This window comes from Sapajus apella, unplaced genomic scaffold, assembly GCF_009761245.1.
Source record: "Sapajus apella isolate SASKATOON/1434 unplaced genomic scaffold, GSC_monkey_1.0 scaffold41, whole genome shotgun sequence".
Lineage (NCBI taxonomy): Eukaryota > Metazoa > Chordata > Mammalia > Primates > Cebidae > Sapajus > Sapajus apella.
Genome location: NW_022436981.1, coordinates 9286346 through 9309485, shown reverse-complemented (window position 1 = coordinate 9309485; position 23140 = coordinate 9286346). Strand labels below are relative to the sequence as shown.

The following is a 23140-nucleotide window of genomic DNA, read 5'->3' as shown; positions in this document are numbered from 1 at the left end:
ACACACACACACACACACACACACACACACACACACACACACACACACAGAGAGAGAGAGAGAGAGAGAGAGAGAGAGAGAGAGCGCAGCTGGGTCTTTCACTGAACTCACTGGAGAGCTATTGACAAGCCAATGAATTGAACTTGAGCCAGCAGAAATGAGTCTAGAATTCAACCCTTGGAAAAGTACCAAGGATGTTCTCCCATGGTTTGCTCTTGTTAATTTAATGGGGGTATGTGCATTTCAGCAAATTCAGGCCATATTGGACACATTTTTCTAAGAAAGTACTAGCTACTTTCAAAAGCTACCAATTTTGGGTCAGGTGTGATGATTCACGCCTGTAATCTCAGCACTTTGGGAGGTGGAGGTGGGCAGATAGCTTGAGCCCAGGAGTTTGAGACTGGCCTGGGAAACAAGGTGAAACTCCATCTCTACAAAAATACAAAATTAGCTGGATGTGATGGCACATGACTGTTGGAAGGCTGAGTTGGGAGGATTGTTTGAGCCTGGGAGACAGAGGTTGCAGTGAACTGAGATTGTGCCATTGCATTCTAGCCTGGGCAACAGAGCCAGATCCTGTCTCAAAAAAAAAAAAGAAAAAGAAAAAAAGCTACTAACTCTGTTTTGTGAGAAGAAATGGAATAGCTATCTACTTTTAAAGTAAATAATACACAGTGAATTTATTTCTTCTTCTGGTCTTTATCCTCCTCTAGAGGCATCTGGATTCAAGCTTCCTCTGCTTAGCTAAGTTTCAAAACCCTGTTTTCCAACTTCCAAAACTTTGTTGACCTCTGCTGTCATTTGTTGTCTCCTTGCTTGTTTTCTTTATTCTTGATTTACACAATTTTTATTCGTTTTTATTTTTTAGATAATTTCAGTGGAGTTTATAGAGGGAGCAAAGATAAACACATGTTCAATATGCCCTTTTAAAACTAGAGGTTCCCCAGCAGAATTTTATTTCTGTTCACTGTCTTTTATCTGGATCCTGGCAGGACACAATTTATATTGCTTGTTTTCCTTTCAGTAGAAACTTGACTTTGCTCCCTTGAATATCCTTTCCTCCTTTCTCTTCACCTTCCCTCTCTTTCCTCATTCATTCCCACAATAAAAGCCTAAATAACATCCTTTGCCATGTAAAATTAAATATCTGTGTACCTCTTATAAAAGCTTGGCTATTAAAATGCCAAAGCTGTCTATGTTTGGCAGAATTTCTAAAATTGCTTACCAAAATATGTCTCTAATACCCCAAACCTATAAATATGATGACTTAGCATTGTTATTATTATATTATGTTATGTAGCACAGTTGATCTTAAGAGATGGAGAATATCTTGTATTATCAAGGTGGGCCCAATCAAAGACATGGGCCCTTAAAAAAGGAAGAGCTTTCTCCAGCTATGGAAGAAGAGGAAGGCAAGAGAGATTCCAAATGTGAGGATTTGATGTGTAAGGACTTTTAAGATGGAAGGAATCACATGAAGAGGAATCAGGTAGATTCTGTGAGTAGAGAGTGAATTTTAGCTGACAGCCAGTGTGGAAATAGGGACCACAGGGACCTCAGTTCTTTTAGTTTTTAAAGTTTTTAAAAAATTTAAGTTCTGGGATACATGTGCAGAATGTGCAGGTTTGTTACACAGGTATACATGTATGGTGGTTTGCTGCACCTATCAACCAGTCATTAGATTTTAAGCCCTGCACATATTAGGTATTTGTCCTAATGCTCTCCCTCTCCTACCCCCCAACAGGCCCTGGTGTGTGATGTTCCCTTCCCTGTGTCCATGTGTTCTCATTGTTCAACTCCCACTTATGAATGAGAACATGTGGTGTTTGGTTTTCTGTTCCTGTGTCAGTTTGCTGAGAATGATGGCTTCTAGCTTCATTCATGTCTCTGCAAAAGACATGAACTCATCTTTTTTATGACTGCATGATATTCCATGGTGCATATGTGCCACAATTTCTATATCCAGTCTATCATTGATGGGCATTTGGGTTGGTTCCAAGTCTTGCTATTGTGAACAGTGCTGCAACAAACCATACATGTGCATGTGTCTTTACACCAGAATAATTTATAATCCTTTGGGTACATACCCAGTAATGGGATCGCTGGGTCAAATGGTATTTCTCGTTCTAGATTCTTGAGGAATCACCACACTGTCCTCTATAATGGTTGAACTAATTTACACTCCCACCAACAGTGTAAAAGTGTTCTTATTTTGCTATAGCCTCATCAGCATCTGTTGTTTCATGACTCTTTAATAATCGCCATTCTGACTAGTATGAGATGGTACCTCATTGTCGTTTTGCAGGGACCTCAGTTCTGTAGTCATAGGAAATGCATTCTTCCAACAACCTGTTTGGAAGTGAATTCTTTCTGAGATCCTCTACATAAGCAGTAAGCCCAGCCAAGCCTGTCTGGACTCCTGGCCCATTCCCTGGAGATAACACATTTGTGTTATTGTAAGCCACTGACTGTGGTAATTGGTTATACAGCAATAGAAACTAATATGCTATGTCACATAAAACTCTTTGTTTATATCACTGCCTTGAACTTTGGGCTGTGAAAACAGTTACCATGAGGGTGAGCATGACACTGTGGGTGTGTGTATCTGTATGTGTGCACATGCATATGTGTGCATACTTATCTCATTAGTGGCTTTTTAAAGTTCCCCTATTCTGCATAAGGAGCACCCTATTAGGCTGCTTTGGAATAGAGAAGAAAACTAGGAGTGCCAATAAGTAACCCAAGTCTATTAACATTCAGTCACCTATATTTTCTCTTCTGCATCTTCTCCTCTTTATGTATCCTGGGCGCCTGCTTTCTAGAAAACGGCTGTTTGGAGCATGAAAGAGTAGAATCTTTCTATCAGCAAGGAAGTACGTTCTTTTCAAGATTGGCAGAATGTTCATCCTAGAGGAGATTCCTATATTGCTGGCTTGTCTCTTTTATTCTCCATGACATAACCACAACTTTGCCACTAAAGAGTGTTTTTATATCATTTCTTCTTTTCACTACAGTACAAGTTTACTACTTTGTTTAATTGGGTGGATGGCAAAATTTATTGTAATCTTATTTCATATTTGTGGCTTTGTGGGAAAGTGAGATGTTCTACATAAGCAAGATTTCTATGCAATTAAAAATTGTTCCTTTAATAACAAGCATTTTAAAAAGTCTTCAACTCTTAAATGTAAAAAAAGACAAAGATTGCATAATACCCAGGCTTATTAAATGGGAAATAATGTGGACCATACCCAGGCTTATTAAATGGGAAATAATGTGGACCATTCACATTTGTTATGATGATTCATGGTCATCATTAAATCTATCATTTACTTCACAATCCTGTTTTTGCAGTGATGCCCTTGGGTGCTATTTTTCTTATACTGAATGGGCCAGACCACTAAATCTTTAATTCTTGTTCTTCAGTTTATTTTTTTCTGCTATTTTTCTCTGAACAGGATGTTAATTATAATCTATTGCTGCTGTTGACATATCCACATTCAGAAGTTTTAATTTCAAAATCAGACTACACTACATTAAAATTAATTAAGAATTATTTATACACGTGGTGAACTCATAGGTAAATATAATAGACCCTTGAAAGCTTACATTTCAATTCTTTTTTATTACCCAATGTTAACCAAAGAGCTATTATGTTCAAAATATCGTATGGACCCTAGAACAATCTGGAGATTTGAAAATTGATGGATATGAAAAACAACATTTATTCAACTATTTAATGAGAAGATGTTATACTAAATCTCATTCCGTACCTACTACAAATAAATCGTTAATTATGTAGCTGCTTAATCATTAATCCAGTTTTTCATAACATTAACTTGAGTATAAAATTTTAATCTTTATAATATTTATTAGGTGTTCAAGGTTTTAACTTATAATTATATTCCCAAGTGTCCATTCACTATATCACATACAGTGAAATGTAGCCTGTTTTACTTTTCCATTATTCTAAAACTCCTATGAAACCAATATCTTATATTAAATCTCTTCCATTAGAAGGACCTTGAATGATTTCTGTTTTCCTAACCAGACTTCTGAATGCTATAGCTCCCCAGGATCAACAGGAAATTTTTATTATTTTGCATATGATCTATAAGAATGCAGTTTTCATTCTCTTAGATAAATTAGTCGTGCTAGATTTATTATAAATATTGTTTTTACCAATTAAAATACTTAGATTTTTGTCCCATTATTTTTTGCTTATAATTGACTTTACTTATCTTTCATTGTCCTTAGGTCCTGTTAAACCCATCTAGGCTTCCTTAGCAGCTAGTCAACTCTTAAGAGGTGTTTTTTCCCCCGAATTGTTGGAAGATGTACCGTGTTTATTCTGTGTCTTTATATACTTCTGATCCACTGCAACCTACACCTAGGGCTACTGAAATCTCATTTTTATATGAATAATTACACAGAATCACAAGAGTTTAATCAGAACAATCATAGAATAGAAGTAAGCACACTACTTGAGGAGTGATCTAGAATGTGAAGTTGGTCAGGTCAAAGTGAGTAGTAGTTTTTCAGAAGCAATTCGTGACCTGAGAACAGAGGGGATGCATAATGGGTACTGATCTGGCAAAGTGTTACTAAAGCAACATGTACTGTGTGCTTACAATGTGCCAGGCTTGGACCACTGGACCACAGTGCCAGAAAAACTGTCAGATTGGCCGGGCGTGGTGGCTCATGCCTGTAATCCCAGCACTTTGGGAGGCTGAGGCAGGTGGATCATGAGATCAAGAGCCTGAGACCATTCTGGCCAACATGGTGAAACACCATCTCTACTAAAAATACGAAAATCAGCCAGGCATGATGGCACATGCCTGTAGTCCCAGTTACTTGGGAGGCTAAGGCTGGAGAATCGCTTGAACCAGGGAGGTGGAGGTTGCAGTGAGCCGAGATTGGGCCACTGCACTCCAGCCTGGGCAACAGATAGAGACTCTGTCTCAAAACAAAATAAAACAACAACAACAACAACAACAACAACAACGAAAACTTGTCAGATCGTAAGACATTTCTTCCCTCTTAAGAGTTGGCTATTTGCTAAGAAAGCCTTGATAGGTTTAACAGGGAGCATCATACCATGAAAGGTAAGTAATATTGTATCTATCAATCTGTCAACTCAGAAGGATAACCAGAAAAGTCATTCTTGTCTTACAAAATATATAGAAAGTTATTCTTGAGGGGGAGAGGTCATGGTGTTCTACATCTTTGCATGTTTTACAGTGCCTTGAACAATGTTTGTACACAGTAGAAGTGTTAACATATTTCTTAAACATATAGAAATATATTGACATTATTTTTGTATTTTCCCAATATATTAACATAACAGATGTTAATATATTTGTTCATTCTTTAGAACTGACTAAGAATTTACTTTTTTTTCAGGGTACAAAATTGTCCAAAATCATTTTACAATTCAAGTCCCATTGTGGCACATATAGAATATTCAACCTTATCTAGCCTATTTAAAACAAGAGAGATACAAAATACTCAGGACATCCTGAAACGTTCAGTCAAAACATGAGGCCTTTTACAGGAACTCAGGTAGTAGCTTTAAGAAGAAGGGTGAAGAGAGAGTATCTCTGATTTCCACCCCAGCTTCACCTCGCTCACCACAGTAGATCTTGCTGAGAGCCAGTTTTCACTAATAAACTTATTTGTTTTCTGAGTTTTCCATGAAAATAGAAGTAATTCCATCTTCTACAGGGTAAACATTTCGAATCTGGTGGAATCAAAAAGCAAGAGTTGACATGAATAGGAGAGATCTCTTAACTGGAAATTTTCTGTGTTTTCTTGACTTTTCTCCTTTAGCCTGCATTTAAGCATTGTAGAAAAAAAATTCTTTCACATACCTAACGGGGTAGTGGAGGCTGTTAAATAATGGTAAAAACTGGGATGAATGGAGAGAACTTTTCTCCCCCATTTTTTAAAGTTTGGCTGTAGGTCCTTCTGCCTGCAGGCTACAGTCACATTAGCAGTTGGAAATTGGATAACGACAGCACAATGACAAATCCAGGTTGCTTGCAATAAGTTGCTAATCCCTTTGCTTTAATATTGGAGCAGCATGTAATGATGTTTGGACATCACTCCAGTTTACTGACGACCCCACTGGGGCCAGCAATAGAACCTTACAACTGTCTAACAAGGCGTCAGGTGACTCCCGTCGTCACAGCAACGGACACTGGAATCTAATCTTCCCTCCATCCCTTCTAGCACCCAATAACGCCTAGATTATATAAGTGGCCCATCATTGCTTGGTAACTTGAATCAATTAACGTTAATTCGCACAATGCTATGATGTATTGTGATCACTTTCATTTCAGGGAAGGGGGAGAAATTGCTATAAGTCACCTAAAATGAGGTTGTCTGTGGTGCTGAGGTATTAATTGGGTGTCCATATTAAATGCAAAAGGAGCCCCATCGTGAAAGGAAAGTGGATGAGTGACTCTCTTGGCTGCTATTGACCTATCAGAAGAAGACAGTGCCCTTTTCCTTTGCTTTTATCTATTACAGTTTTCCCTATTGCGTGTCAAGTTGATGTATTATAAAAAATTCATTTGGTGACCTTTCACCCCCTTAGCAGATTAAACAATTTCACTTCGATGGCATCATTAACAGGACCCTGCATTTAATGATGATTTCTCTAAAAGGCCATGGAGATTCGATTTTAAGCTAACAGATTTATTGCACTATTATAACATATCGTAAAAAACTGTACCACCTACGGTCAGGTTTTAGGATAGAAACTGTTTAAGAGTTTATGTGGAGCTTAAAGTGGTATTACCTTGGGATATGCTGCAGCAGCAAGTCTGTGACCTCCAGTGAGATGCTGTTTACATTTAACAAGAGATGTTTGCTCACAATAAACTTTAAAGTGTGTCAGGAATGGGCCTTTTAGTGGGTGTTCAGGCAGTTGGTTTCCCTCCCTTCATCTCTAGACGTCAATGTACTTATGTCAGAATCTTTGATGGGGTCTTTCAGTGTCTTTAACCCAGACTGCTTGCCTGCATCCTAGCCCCCATCAGAATGAAATTAAGGAATAGGTTAGGGGAGAAATAGGATCTGATAACAATGTTAGAATTTTCTAATAACCTGGAACCCATAGAGGGATAGAATTAATAGCTTGGATTTTTAAAATCTGGTTTAAATTGTTTCCTTTAAAAAGGAAAGGAGCCGTAGCCACTCAGGCTAAGCAAACTAAGAAATGATGATTGGGCTAGTGTATATTGAATTCCCAAGGAGTGACTCCAGTCAAAAATCCAGGGTCTTAGCTGGTAGATGACTAAAGGGCTCCTTAGGACCACATATTTGCACTCTGCCTGCATTTCCTAGGATTCTCAGGGGAGAAGAAAATCACTTCCTATGGAAACTTCATATTTTGTAATCCATTGTATTTGCCCTTCCACTATTTCCTCTTTCAGAACAAATCTTCACTTTTTTCTGACATGCACCCTCCATGTTAAATAAATACTTTATCCTTTCCTCCTCATGTTGGAAAGGGTAGGTAGTTAGGAAATGGAAGAGTTGACTTACAAACATTAAATGGGAGAAAGCAAAGTAGGCTACTTTAAAAATAAATAAGTAAATAAAAGCCTCATTAGACCTGGCCCAGGCTATTGAGGATAACTCACCAAGGGATGCTTTATGTCAGGATCCTATATATGATATGTGATGTCCAGGTGTCTCCATTTAGGGCTGCCAAATATCTGTTGCATGCCTGTGATATGTAATACACAATACGCTTAATGGGACAATAGATGTATAATTTTATTTTAGTGAAGGAGGCTCTGTCATCCAACATACCAAAACTCTGAGTGAAAGACATTTTCCCTGCCATGAATTATATAACTATTTTGTATGTGCTCCATTTTGTTGCTAAGTCACGTCAGCACTTAATATGTTCAAAGGAAGTGAGAAGCAATATAGCTCATTGGTTAACCACTCTAGATCTTGGTCAACACTTACTATTTGTAGGATCTTTGGCAAGTTATTGAAGCCTTATTGGACCTCAGTTTCTTCACATATAAACAAGAGTACCTACCTCGTAGTATCATTTTAAAGATGCAATGAATTTACACATGAACACTTTATCATGGTACTTGGTATACAGTAAGTGCTCAGTAAATATCAATTATAAGTATTATTCTCCTCAGGTGCTTCATGCCACTAAGGTAAATTAATTAATTTATGCTGTTAATGGTTATTGAATCTATTTAGTACAAGCACACGTACAGAATATAAATATGGCATGTTGTGAAGATTAAATGAGCTGTTCTGTGTAAAACAGTGGTGTACTGGAGTTTGCTGTTGGGCATCTCTTCCCAACTCCGCTCCGTGATGTTATCTTGGCAGCTTGGAATTAGCTATGTTGGTAGTATTTATATCACAGAGTTGGAACACACACACAAATCAGGGCATTATTTGGGAAAGCTTATTTAATAGCTTACTATTGAACATGTCCATGTCCTCTAATTTTAGTCTGATAAATTCTTTCACTGAGGCTTTTAGTTTTTGACTGACTTTAATAAATGGTGAAAAAAAAATAAGCTCATAATTTGTGGTTTTCCCTACCCCCAGTCCATTTTCATTATAGTGAAAAAAGCATATCAAATACATACATAATTAACCTTTGCTATAAAGTCATGTTCACTACACAGTGTATTATTTTCTAGAGACATAGGCAAACAAAAATATTTTCACTGGTAATAATGGATTGTGGAAAATTGTGACCACAGGGATATGTGTAATCCTAAGGATGTATTTTGTTTGTTTTTATATCCGCCAGAAATACAAGCAGTTTTAAGACTGGGAACTTGATATATATTCGGCCCTATGCACTTTCCGTCCTAGTCCAGCCTTCAAATGGAGAAGTGGGAAATGAGCTTCCAGTGCAGCCACAACTGGTATTTTTGGATAAGCAGGTAACGTTTCACAGGTATCAATCGGCCTTCAGAGCTGAGTAGTAGGTAGCATTCAGTGTAGGTTTTAGAGTTTGTCATCACTGACACACATTTACAGAGTGCCCACTGTGTGCAATTTGTTGCACTTAGAGCTTCTCACTACTTTCATCATTTTCCTTCCCCTTCACAGTCTGCCTTCCATTTTCTATGAACATTCAGCATTTGATCAAGGGTAAAAATCAAATTCTGATACTTTTCTTCCCCCACCGAATTCTTAAAGTAGGTCTCTCACATCTTCTCTGAAACCTAGCCTTTACAAAGAAGATCTATATCTGAAGTTTTTCATGTGCTAATGAAGGAACTTATGACATTATAGATGCATTACAGTTTTATTTATTTATTTCTTTTAATCTGTCTTATATGTGTTTAAGTAAAACAAGTTTCTGTGCTTAATTCTAATTTCAGACTTTGTGTCCTGATTCTACTTTGTCTTTTCAATATTTACAAAATTCACAGGGAACTATGATTGTTGAATTGGCTTTCTCCTGTTTACAAATACATCCCCTGGCATGTTTGCAGAGAGAAATCTGTGACACTGAGGTCCACACTTGGAAACCTGTCAACTTTGATCTAGTCTGGCACTCACCCAGCTTGCTCCTGTTTATTTCTCTTTACCTTTCCTTTTTATGAAACTTCAGCACATAGTGCCATTCTTTTCTATAAACGTAGCTTTCCTTTCATCTCCTCACTGTCCTGTCCCAACTTGTCTTGCAATAATTTCCTTACTCTTCTTTCAGGAAGTTAATTCTGATATACTCTTAACATGAGAAAGACAACTTTTTTTTATCACTTTCTTTTCTTTATTTCTACTGAATAAGTGCTTTATAAAAGCATACATCTGAACCATCTTCTTTTCTGACTTCACAAAATCCTCTTCTGAATCCAACTTTTTCTTCCTCCCTCCTCCTATTCCCATTTCTAGAATCGAAGAGTGGAGTCTCTGGGGCCCCCTTCAGAGCCATGGACAATTTCAGCTTCCCTAGAAGGGGCATCAGACTCAGCGCTAAAAGGTAGGTAAAGTATCTGTGACTTTCAGATGTCTGTTACCACTTTATCTGCACTGAAAATGTTTGCACCATTAGGAATTCGCAGCGAAATTGGTAATACTGAATTTCTCCAGTAATTTGAAAGGAAATGTTTTCATCCCTAGTCTACAGTGTCAGTGTCTGTGAAAAGGAAGATTAGGCTGGCAGCAAATCCTAGTCTCCACCGTTTCTCTCCCTTCCCTGTCACAATAAAGCAATGTTTTCAACATATTCATATCCTTAAAGTAGTGTAAAGAAAAGTGCATGGCATCTTTGGGTGGGTGTCAAATCCTAGGTTTTCTATAGTCTACTCAGGGCTCCTATAACACACCCTTGTTTGGTACAGTATCATGGACTGGCCAGGGAGCAATGTACCAGGTACAGTGTGATTCCTTTAGGGAAATTGGAAAGACTTGCTCTCGGTGTTACGAAGAATAAATTGCTCAGGGTTCGTTTTTCTCCTTTCCAACTTTGTCTACCTGTTTTACTTTCCTGTTCTATCCCAGCACCTCTGCCAGCTCCATTTACTTTCCTTGAAGCTTGATTATATGAAAATCTATTTAAAATGAAGATTTTCACTTGGCCCAAGATAGTCTGGCTACATTTTCTGCCGAAGGGCCCAAGAATGTGCATTTTAGGGCCTGTCTAGAGATAAACAAGCAGGTATCACATGGTTTTTATGGTAAAAATAGTTTCTGAGTTCCAAATTGCTATCTAATGCCCCTCACACACAAAACCATTGAAACACAAACTACTCAAAGAGGTACAAGTTTTTTATTACTAAATAGTTCAATCATTGTGTTTTATGTTGTAAAATAGTGCAGTATGTTATCCACAGAAAATATGTTAAGGAGAATGTGCTTGAAAAACAGAATTAAGGCAAAGGAGCCTCATGCCTTAGGGAGATAAAGGGAAGAGGGAAAGTAAGAGAGGTGCTGGAGCCAGACAGATAACAGAGGACTTTGGGAACCATGGTGGGGAAGTTTGGGCTGCACTCATAGTGACGTGCAAAGCCACTGGAGGTTTTCAAGCAGGCCAGTTCCAAGGTCCAACTTGCCTGTTTAGAGGACCACTCTGCTCTGTGGAGGATGGATTGGACAATGGCAAGAGTGAACCTCCTGAGCCAGTTGGAAAGTGATTGCAAAAGGCCAGGCAAGAGATGATGGAGATCACAAGTGGATTGATTCACAATGTCTTTTAGAAGTTAGATCAACAGAATCTACTGGGAGTAAAGAAAACAAGGAGTTAAGGATGACTTTTAGGTTTTGATCTTGATATATTGGGTGGATATTGGTTTTATTTACTGAAATGTGGAAGACTGGATAGGGAGCAAAAAGCAAGAGTTTTGATGATGAGAAACCAAAAAAGGTAAATACAACCTGGCTGCTGGGCCAAATTAAGACACAGGTCCCTTTGATTTCAGTTTTAAGGCAGTAAGTGTAGGAGGTTCTGTTTTATGGTTAGTATAGTCTGTGTTCCAGGTGTCACAAGAGTTTTTTTTTTCTCTTACTCTGCCTCCCTCAACATACCCCATACATTATTAATCATGCATCTTACTAGGAGCCTTCTCCCTATTGTGTGTAGTCAGTTTCCCAACACACAGATCTTGCCCGATAGCCTCAAAGTCTTCTTGCATAGGGGTTTCCTCTCTGCACAAGGGGCCTCATGATTATCATAGCACTTGAAATTCTTCCTCTTCTCATGGGTAGGATTGTGTATTTCCTTTTCATTGGAGTTGGAGGGAGTCCCAGTCACGCACAATATCACGGTTCAATTCTGGGCTTCACCTTGAGGTGAAGAGAAATTCATTTTATGTCAACCTGACATAATCTAGAATAGGAGGGTTCAATGGAACATTCTAAAATCATCTCCTATATTTGGATAGGGAGCCAGAGATGACAACAGTCTGATAAAGTGGATCTGTTAAATTCCTTTAATCTTTCCCAATAGTTTCAATGAGAAAATTTAAAAAGTGTCCCAAGAATTCAAACGGAAACACTGTGGAAGACAGTGTGGCGATTCCTCAAGGATCTAGAACTAGAAATACCATTGACCCAGCAATCTGATTCCTGGTATATACCCAAAGGAAAATAAAGACACATGCACACGTATGTTTATTACGGCACTGGTCACAATAGCAAAGACTTGGAACCACCCAAATGCCCATCAGTGATAGACTGGATAAAGAAGTTGTGGCATATATATATATATATACCATGGAATACTATGCAGCCACGAAAAACGATGAGATCATGTCCTTTTTAGGGACGTGGATGAAACTGGAAACCATCATTCTCAGCAAACTGACACAAGAACAGAAAACTAAACACCGCATGTTCTCACTCATAAGTAGGAATTGAACGATGAGAACACATGGACCCAGGGAGGGAAACATCGTACACTGGAGACTGGCAGGGGGTGGGAGGCTAGGGGAGGGATAGCATTAGAAGAAAAACCTAATATAGATGACGGAGTGATGGATGCAGCAAACCACTATGGCATATATATACGTATGTAACAAACCTGCATGTTCTACACATGTACTCCAGAACTTAAAGTATAATAAAAAATATGATTTTTAAGGTAGATGGGAAATAGAAAGGAAAGCATTCACTCCCTTCCCCACAACTTCTATGCCAGACAGTATTCAAAAATTCTTACAGGGTCTCAGCAAAAGAATAGAGCCAATGAGTGTATCTTGACTGCTTGAATTCAGAATTCTTAAATAATTCTGATTAAGAGCTAGTACTCAAGCAAATCTCTGTACTAAATATTGTGTTGCTATTTTAGATGAGGAAGACTTTATAAATATTAGCTCAAATGTGATTCGAAAATAATGTTTTCAGGCTGGGTGAGGTGGCTTATGCCTGTAATCCCAGCACTGTGGGAGGCTGAGGCAGGTGGATCACTTGAGGTCAGGAGTTTGAGGCCAGCCTGGCCAATGTGGTGAAACCCCATCTCTACTAGAAATACAAAAAATAGCCAGGCACGGTGGACATGCACCTGTAATCCCAGCTACTTGGGAAGCTGAGGCACAAGAATTGCTTAATCCTGGGAGTTGCAGGGAGCCAAGATGGCACCACTGCACTCCAGCCTGCGTGACAGAGCAAGGCTGTCTCAAGAAAAAAATAAAATAGAAAATAATGTTTTCAAAATATGAATACTATAAAAAGATATATATATATATATATGTGTGTGTGTATATATATATATATATATATATATATGGTACTGGAAACCATCATTCTCAGCAAACTAACACGAGAACAGAAAACCAGACACCACATGTTCTCACTCATAAATGGGTGTTGAACAATGAGAACACATGAACACAGGGAGGGGAGAGGAACATTACACTGGGGCCTGGGAGGTGGGGAGATAGGGGAGTAATAACAGGGGGTTGGGGGATTGGGGAGGGATAGCATTAGGAGAAATACCTAACATAGATGATGGGGTAATGGATGCAGCAGACCACTACCAAGGCATGTGTATACCTATGTAACAATCCTGCATGATCTGCACATGTACCGCAGAACTTAAAGTATAATAAATAAATTTTTAAAAAAAATTTACAGAGAGACAGTAACAGTTATTTAAGCATAATTATCTATTATTACCATGATATTTGCATATTATAATAGCAGAATAAGTAGGAAATCCTGTTAACTTTTACAAATCTTTCTTTCTAGAAGTGTGACTTCAAGCACTGGCTTTTTATGCAGCTTGTATTGTAATTATAATGATGCATCCTTTGAGATTTGCCAGTCACATATTGAATGGAAGTTTCATACCAATAAATCACTGAAAATTTTAAATTGATATGGTATATATATATATATATCTTTTGATAATTGGCCAAATATCCCTATTCCTATGCAAATTTTAAGATTTGTTCACCATTCTTTAAAAATTCAGTTTATCAGCCAGGCAGGGTGGCTGATGCCTGTAATCCTAGCACTTTGGGAAGCTGAGGAGGATGCATCACGAGGTCAAGAGATTGGGACCATCCTGGCCAACACGGTGTAACCCCGTATATACTAATAATACAAAAATTAGCTGGGCACGGTAGCATGCACCTTTCGTCCCAGCTACTCCAGAGGCTGAGGCAAAATAATCGCTTGAACCTGGGAAGTGGAGGTTGCAGTGAGTTGAGATCATGTCATTGCACTCCAGCCTGGCAACAGAGCCAGACTCCATCTCTAAATCAATCAATCAATCAATCAATCAGCTTATCCAATTTCCTGTGCACCTCATGAATCAGCTAAGGCATTTCTGCTGGTTTTGTGTTGTCCAAAATGTTTCTTTCAGACTTAGAAATGACTCATGTGCCAGCTCAAACATCAGCCTACCTGCAAAACACTGACTTCAAAGAATAGGCTATGACTTTATAGTTATTTCTTGCTCTACTCTTGCTATGAGTCTAAACTCATTCACGTAGCTCCCATACAATATACAAAATGCTAAAATGAATAGGCATAAATCAATCATAGATGTGCCTCATCATCTAATTGCATTTACTATTGGCCTAAAACCATTCCTATCACATGGTGCAAATCACCCACCTTTTCTGGTGACATTGTTCCTTCATTTTTTGTTATTTGTCTCTTACGAAACATATAAAATTGTCGCAACAAGCTCTCCAAGTTAATGAATAATCATTTGATGTTGTTTTTAATGAATTAATCTCAGATCTCAGTTTTTTTGTAATGTCACCATTTAATTTAGCTTATACATTTTGTTTCTGTCAAAGCTAACTCATCGGTTCCAGAAAATGAAAGCATCCCCTTCTAAAAATTCTCTTAAGGAGGCAATTGACATCTCATGATTAAAAACTTCATAGCTCATTGCTCAACACCCGCCTAGGAGTGAGAACATGTGGTGTTTGATTTTCTGTTCTTGTGTCAGTTTGCTGAGAATGATGGACACAGGCAGGGGAGCATCACACACTGCGGTCTGCCGGGCGGGGGGGGGAATAGGGGAGGGACAGCGGCGGGTGGGGAGTTGGGGAGAGATAGCATGGGGGGAAATGCCAGATATAGGTGATGGGGAGGAATGCAGCAAATCACACTGCCATGTGTGTACCTATGCAACAATCTTGCATGTTCTTCGCATGTACCCCAAAACCTAAAATGCAATAAAAAAATTAAAAAAAAAACTTCATAGCTTCAAAACCCTTACTTTTTAAAGCTTGTTTCATCTTATTGTTTTCTTCTTAGAACAATAAATTTTCCCACTGTCTTTTCAATTTGCCTTTTTGCTATTTTGATGTGTAATTTTTTTTTTACCCCATCTACTTATTATGATGCCAAATGTTTTCCAGTGAGAACACATGGACACAGGGAAGGGAACAACACACACTGGGGCCTGTCAGGGATTGGGAGACATAGGTGGAGGGAGAGCATCAAGATAAATAGCTAATGCTTGTGGGGATTAATACCTAGGTGATGGGTTGATAGGTGCAGTAAACCACCATGGCACACGTTTACCCATGTCACAAACCTGCACGTTCTGTACGTGTAATCCAGAATTTAAAATAAAATTAAAAAATAAAAACAAAAAACAAAACAAAACAAGACTCTAAATGTTTTGACCCTGTCCACAAAAATAATTTTCTACCAAACTTTGAGATCTTGCTCTCCTCAGCACCCTCTTCATTTTCTCTGTATACTATCCGAATTGAAAGATCTAGATAATGTTGCATATTTTGTCAGAATCTCCTCATAGACCCTCCAGACTTTCCCTTCCACTTATTCAATCTGTCTTTTGTTCACTTTGTTGAAAGTAACACCTGTGTTGCTAACTCATATTTTTGCTCTTGGTCATTTTTTTGTGTGTGGGCAGTTCAGTTTAAAACTTCTTGGGTTTAAAATCCCAAGGAATGAGGACAGCCCAGAATAGTCCTTTTACAAATTTGCAGACACAAGGCACGTCATTAAAATAGTAAGAAAATGGAGTGAATTTATTCAAAGTTGGCCACTGTGAAGATGAAACATTCAGAACTGCATTTTGAACTGCCTGTTTTGATGCTGTCATTCTGTTCATTTTTTAGTGCCATTTTGTTAGTGCTGTCATTTTGGTATAGAAAGTGCTTAGGATATGTAACAATCAGTAATATTCTGATCTTAAAATAATACAGCAGCATAAAATATTAAATTTTTAGCTTTTTTCATGTTCTAGTAATATCTACAACAGATACTCTCACATGACTACTGGAACTCATCTCCCCATCTTCTACTCCACACTTTACACATGTTCTATTCCTAACCCATACTCCAAACCTTACCCACACTCATACCTTACGTTGCTCCTTCATGCCTTATTCATACCTGGTACTCTACTTGTACTCCATACCCTATTTATAGTCCATACTACCTTCCTTTGTTTTGAGGTGGAGTGTGGCTCTGTTGCTCAGGCTGGAGTGCAGTTATATGATATTGACTCACTGCAACATCTGCCTCCAGGTTCAAGCAATTCTCCTGTCTTAACCTCCCAAGTAGCTGGAACTACAGCTGTCCACCACCATGCCTGACTAATTTTTCTATTTTTAGTAGAAATGGGGTTTCACCATGTTGGCCAGGCTAGTCTTGAACTCCTGACCTCAGGTGATCTTCCTGCCTTGGCCTCCCAAAGTGTTGGGATTACAGCTGTGAGTCACCATGCCTGGCCCAGACCTTGCCATACTTCATAGATTCCCATGCCCAGTACCTTACTCATATTCCATCCCTTACCCCTATTCCATAACTTACATATACTCCATGCCTTATCCACACTCCATCCCTTACCCATAGTCTGTACCTTACTCATATACTATACTTTACACATTATCCAGACTCTTACCCATGCTTCATATCTAACCCATAGTTCATACCTTACTTGCCACACTTTGTGCGTTATTCATACCCAGTACCTTACTCTTGCTCCCTGCCTTACCTATTCTCCATACTTTCTCCCAATCATACCATACTGAGACTTCATGTTTTACTTTGTCCCACTCCTGACACTTATTGCACTTCATGTTTCATTATTTTTCTTTCAGTAACCTCAAGGATGTTATGCCCAACCAGCTTAGAATCATGTTGTGGCCATGCAAAGTGAATGAGGCATGAAACTATTTACTCTTTTTATTATTTGTTTATTTTACTTTAAGTTCTGGGATGTGCAGACATGCAGGTTTGTTACATAGGTATACATGTGCTGTGGTGGTTTGCTGCATCCATCAACCCATCATCTACATTAGGTATTTCTCCTAATGTTATCCCTCCCCTTGCTCTCCATCCCTGGACAGGCCACAGTGTGTGATGTTCCCCTCGCTGTGCCCAAATGTTCTCATTGTTCAACTCCCACTATGAGTGAGAACATGCAGTGTTTGGTTTTCTATTCCTGTGTTAGTTTGCTGAGAATGACGGTTTCCAGCTTCATCCATATTCCTGCAAAGGACAGGAACTGATTCTTTTTTATGGCTGCATAGTACTCCGTGATGTATATGTGCCACATTTTCTTTGTCCAGTCTATCATTGATAGGCATTTCGGTTGGTTCCAAGTCTTTGCTATTATGAATAGTGTTGCAGTAAACATACATGTGCATGTGTCTTTATAGCAGAATGATTTGTAATCCTTTGGGTATATACCCAGTGATGGGGTTGCTGGATCAAATGGAATTTCTGGTTCTAGGTCCTTGAGGAATCACCACACTGTCTTCCACAATGGTTGAACTAATTTACACTCCCACCAACAGTGTAAAAGTGTTTCTATTTCTCCACATCCTCTCCTGTGTCTGTCATTTCCTGACTTTTTAATGATTGTCATTCTAACTGCCCTTGAGGTAAGATACCATTTACTCTTTTATTTTACTGACACCAAGACACACTCAAGCCGACTAGCCCACTTGGATCAGTATTATCACTATTACGTTTTTAAAGAGATCCAATGAGAATGTGTGAGGAGTAGGCTGAGAGTGTATTATATACACACGTGTGTGTGTGTGTGTGTGTGTGTGCGCACGCACGCGCGTGTGTGTGTGTGTGTGTGAGAGAGAGAGAGAGAGAGAGAGAGAGAGAGTCAGTCATGAAGTAGGAAAGAAATCACATGTAGTTTTCTGTTTTTAGGATACCCATGTCACCAAAATACCCTATTTTATATAATTGAAAGTTTCTCTTGAAGCCATCATGAAATACTACTTTTTAACTTCAGAAAGAGTGCACCAAAAGCATTTGGGATGGATTATCTAACTTATTATAAGTATTTCCTGGAGAAAAACAAAATAAAAACAACAAAACAATATCTATATATCTAGTCTAAATCTTTTGTTCTGCAATTTAACTTCATATTCTTTTTTCTTTAGTAGACCTTCCTCAGTGAAAAGGCAGTTTCTACCTATTACCATAAAAAGTGAATTTATATATTCAATGACAATTATTTATAAGTATTCAATATCCTTTGGCTTTTATGGATCATAGTTGTACAAAAAATGCTTAATACTTTTAAAGATAACATCTCAACATTAATGATATAACAGTTTTGCTGGTATACATAAGTAGGAATGAGTGGGATAGTTCTGGGGATAATTTGGGCTGCGAAGGTATTTTAGAAACTGTCTACCCTGCAGAAATTCATTCAGGTATCATTCCCCGGTAGTTGTGTAATCAATTCTAAAGTTGCTCAAGCCCGGCACCCCACCCCATCCCAAGTCTCCCAGCTAGTACATTGTTTATACCAGCTTGATCAGGGAGGCTGTCAATTGCATTTGTCTATGTCATCATAGCTATTCTGAAGATCTGATGAACCCTGGAGTAATGTACTGTACTTGGCAGCAACTGCCTCAGCTTTTGGGCACATATGCTTCAAATCTGAGAATATCATAGATATATATGGGAATCTTTGTAGAGATCTCTAAGGCAAGCTGGTATTTAACGCAAAAGCAAACCCATTTAGAACTAAAGCACTTTCCATTAGGCAATTTGGCGGCTGTTGTACGAGGCCGACTCACTGTGCTCTACGGACACATTTCAATTAAATGCTGCTTTGTATTCTTCCAAAGATGGGAACAATAAGGACGTTTGTCAAAGGAAAAACTGCAGCAAATGATTTCATGTTGAACATCTGTACTCTGCAGTTCATTGTTTGCAAGAGTTTATTGTCCATAATTTTGATGCATATAGGTTTTAAAGAGTATAAACTGCATTTATCTTGGGTGCCTATCATTTATTTGAGTCTTGGCTTATTTATTTTCATTTTTTTCTGGGCATTTTATTTATTTTGGAACTCAGAAGAGATGAAGTAAAAGATGTTTCTCAAAAAGGAAGTTTTAGTTAGCTCTGCAAAATTGATGAAGAAAGACAGTGTTTTTACAAAAAGGATTAAGCAATTGAATTGAAAAATGTAACACTAAGCACATTCTATCTTTATGACACCTTTCAGCCTTAGAGATCTCAAACTAATTTATAAACTTTCAGACCACTTTCATAACCCTTTGTCCACCATGCCAATCATATTGACATTTCCAGAGTAAAGTCTAGCAGCTGTTAATTAGGAAAATACGTAATTTAGGGATGGTGGAGTCAAAACATGATTAATGGTATCGTGAATGTGATATTGAGTTAAGCTGCCTTTTTAACTTTATAAATGGATGACCTACTGTTAGAAGATGCAGGCTTTTTTTTTTTTTTTTTTTTTTCAGGGAAGCCAAGGTCCAGGCAATTCAAGTTGCTAAATCAGAGTAGCTTTATCAGTCATGATTTGATAGATTGCCATGGTCCTTGACCAAACTCTGCTATTACATAAACTATAGATAACTTGAACAGAGGAAAGACAGACCATAGAAACTGACCACCTAGAAAGAGAATAGAAATTCTTTCTTTACATAGTATACACGTAATATAGTCAATGTATTGTAGTGGTTAAAAACGCAAACTTTGAAATCAGGTAGATTTGGGCTGTAACCCCAGTACCACGTAATTTAGTCTTCATGAGCCTATTTCCTAAGTGCTAGAATATAGATAATAGTGTATTTTATAGGATTGTTGTGTAGTTTTTAGGCAATCACGTGTGTACAGAACAGTGTCTGGCATAGTGAGCTTTCAATATATGTTAACTGTTATTATTCTTTATTGGATCATTTGGTTCTAAGTCTTGACTAAGAAAAACCTGATGAATAACCTCTTTAAGTTAAAAAAAAAAGTCCTTCATTGCCCAATTGCCTACAGTCACAGAAGACATAAAGACATTGTTCTTGAATAGATAATGAGCAACTAATTTTTGTTTTGTGTTTCTTTGTAGGGTGCACCCAGGCAGAAACTCAAGATGGTTATGTTAGCTTCTACAACTTGGCAGTCTTGATCTCTGGGTCAAACTGGCAGTTCATTTTTACTGTCACTTCTCCTCCAGGTAATGTTACACAGTGTGTTTTTATTCTCTGTTTTTTTTTTTTTTTTCTTTTTGAGAAAATAATCCTTGCTCCCTTTTAAGGGGAATAACTACTATCATGAATAAGAAGTCATCATAGTTTAGAAAATAAATTCACTTGAGTGTATCATTAAGCCTGAGAAGAGCACATGTGGAAATAGAAACTTCAGGAGACTCCTGGTCAGCAAGAAACCAAATGTACATTTTCTTCTCCATGTGGAAGTTGACTTTCCGTATTCTACCTGTTTTTTTCTTTTATTTACTTACATGGCATTTGGTTGGGTATTAATAGGAGAATGTTAATTTATAAGAAAGAGAGTCATGGGATATTGAGTATTATGAAATTTTAACTTTGGGTTCTTTCCTTATCAACCCCCTGCCAAATGGGGACAATGCCCATCAACATACTGGCACTTTAGAACTATTAGTATAAGGGGTGTGTAAATTGCTTATATGATCCAGTTCTTTTTGACAAAGCATGTAAAAAACCACCCTCTGACATATTAAATGTGACTCTAATGAAAATATAAAATGATCACTTGTCAACATGTTATTTAACTCACTAATGAGGAAATTAGAAGAAATAAGAAAACTAATTTAAAGAGCATTTGGGAGATAGTGATCATGTAGTCAGGGAAGAAATGCTGAAATAGGTTTATAATGGATACAGGGCAATAAAAGTGTAACCTTTGATATTACCTTGTCTACAGAAATCATTTGCATCCTTAACTGTATAAAAATTGTTTTCAGCATGACAGTCTTCTACAAATTAACATGTCTGGGCCCTAATAAATAACAAATAGTAAGCCAAACAAATGTATGTTCAAGGGAACTTAATAAACCTTCAAAGGGCCTTTTGAAAATGTTCCAGTATGACACTGATAAGATCTGTAATCATAATCATTTTTCCTTTAGTTCCAAGATTTGGATTTTTTTTTTTTAACAAAAGACTATCTTCTGAGGTCAGATAATGTTATTGTTCCCTGGCTATATGATCATTATCTCTTAAATGCTATTTAAACCAGTTTCATGTTCTTCCTGGTTTCCTCATTGGTGAGATAAATAACATGTTGACAAGAGCTGCTTATGTATTTTCATGAGAGTCCCATTTATACTTCAGAGGATGATTGCTTAAAACCATTTAAGCAATCATCCTCTGAAGGATAGAAAAGAAATAGAAAAAGAATAGAGCCACGTGAGCAATTTACACACACCTCGTGTGTCAAAGTGTCCTAATATAAGTACAGGTTCATGAACAAACATGTGTAGTATCCTTGACCATGGGATTCCCAGTTTCCAGTGATTGTGCCATAAGCTTGAGTTTTTGAATGGATATGTTCTAAAGTGTAAGACAGGCAGGACTGCATATTTTATTCTAGATTTGTCTGACATTTAAAAGACCTTTGTCCTTCAATTACGTCAGTAATTAATTAAGACTACCCAAATACATTATCAAGTTTATTTTAAGGAATAAGTTGTAAAACCAAATGAGAAATGTATTGTAGACAGAAACTTCTTGGTAACTCCTGTGATTTTGAGCTGGCCTTGGTGTTCACACTTGGTAGACTACTGCTTTCTTATAGTTTCTACTTACAGCTTATAAAAAGAATTAACTGAAGAATCATCTTGAAAGTTTTCCCTTAGTGTTTTCCACTAAATTATTCATAATTTTCAAGATCAAGTCTGTGAGACTCTTTCAGAATGAGATTTATAAAAGTTTAAGTTTGGAGAAAATAGATGGCGGATAAAAAGAAAGGGAAAATATTAAAGATCTGCATTTCTGTGACCCCTTATTGACATCATGCTGAGTAATGGTACACGTCCAGAGAGTAAATCCTTGTTTCCAAGTATATCAGTTTCAAGTGCGAGAATGTTTGGGAAAGCAGTGTTTTTTCACACATTTTGGCCAATCAATGAAATTTCTTATTTCCAATAGGCTTCAAAATAATAGGTCTGATGAGCATTGATTTATGTTATTGTTGATTCGTGCGTGTGTGTGTGTGTGTGTGTGTGTGTGTGTGTGTGTTTTGTTGTTATTTTTAGAGAGGGTCTCACTCTGTTACCCAGCACCCAGGCTGGAGTGCAGTGGCTCACTGTAGTCTCAATCTCCCAGGCTCAAGCAATCTCCTACCTCAGCTTCCAAATAGCTGGGAATACAGAAATGTGTGCCACCACACCCAGCTAATTTATTTTATTTGATTTTTTGGTAGATTTGGGGTCTTACCATGCTTCCCAGGCTACAAATATTTGTTTATCAGTAAGTGAATTTATTGAGATTGTTTTTAAGATTGAAGTTTTAAAAATGTTCTGCTGCTAAAATAATTGAAAACCAGTGGTTTCCACCCTTGAATTTAGATAATTTCACCTGGTCTCCTTGACATTAGGTTCTCTGTCATTTTTGTGTTCTACACAGAAATGGACCAACTATATTTTATGTGGCTCATTTCACTTCTCAGTTTAGAATCTTCTTTCTAGGCTGGGCAGTGTGGCTCATGCCTCTAATCCTGGTACTTTGGGAGGCTGAGGCTGAAGGATAGCTTGAGATCAGGAGTTTAAGACTAGCTTGGGCAACATAGCAATACCCCGCTTCTACAATAAATTAACAAAAAATTAGCCAGGCATGGTGGCACATGCCTGTAGTCTCAACCACCTGACAGGCTGAAGCAGGAGGATCATGTGAGCCCAGGTGTTCAGGTCTACAGTGAGCTATAATTGTGCCACACATTGCACTCAAGTTTG

General features: G+C 37.8%; 1 protein-coding gene across 4 annotated transcripts in view; it reads left to right on the top strand.

Annotated features, from left to right (window-relative positions):
• PKHD1 (PKHD1 ciliary IPT domain containing fibrocystin/polyductin) overlaps nucleotides 1-23140 on the top strand; it is a 496842-nt gene that overhangs the window by 447220 nt on the left and 26482 nt on the right. For all 4 annotated transcript variants that reach the window (XM_032299663.1, XM_032299664.1, XM_032299662.1 and 1 more), the window contains 3 exons: nucleotides 8801-8936; nucleotides 9898-9985; nucleotides 20276-20383. In XM_032299663.1, coding sequence (XP_032155554.1) covers nucleotides 8801-8936; nucleotides 9898-9985; nucleotides 20276-20383 — 332 coding nt within the window. The remainder of the gene's footprint in view (nucleotides 1-8800; nucleotides 8937-9897; nucleotides 9986-20275; nucleotides 20384-23140) is intronic.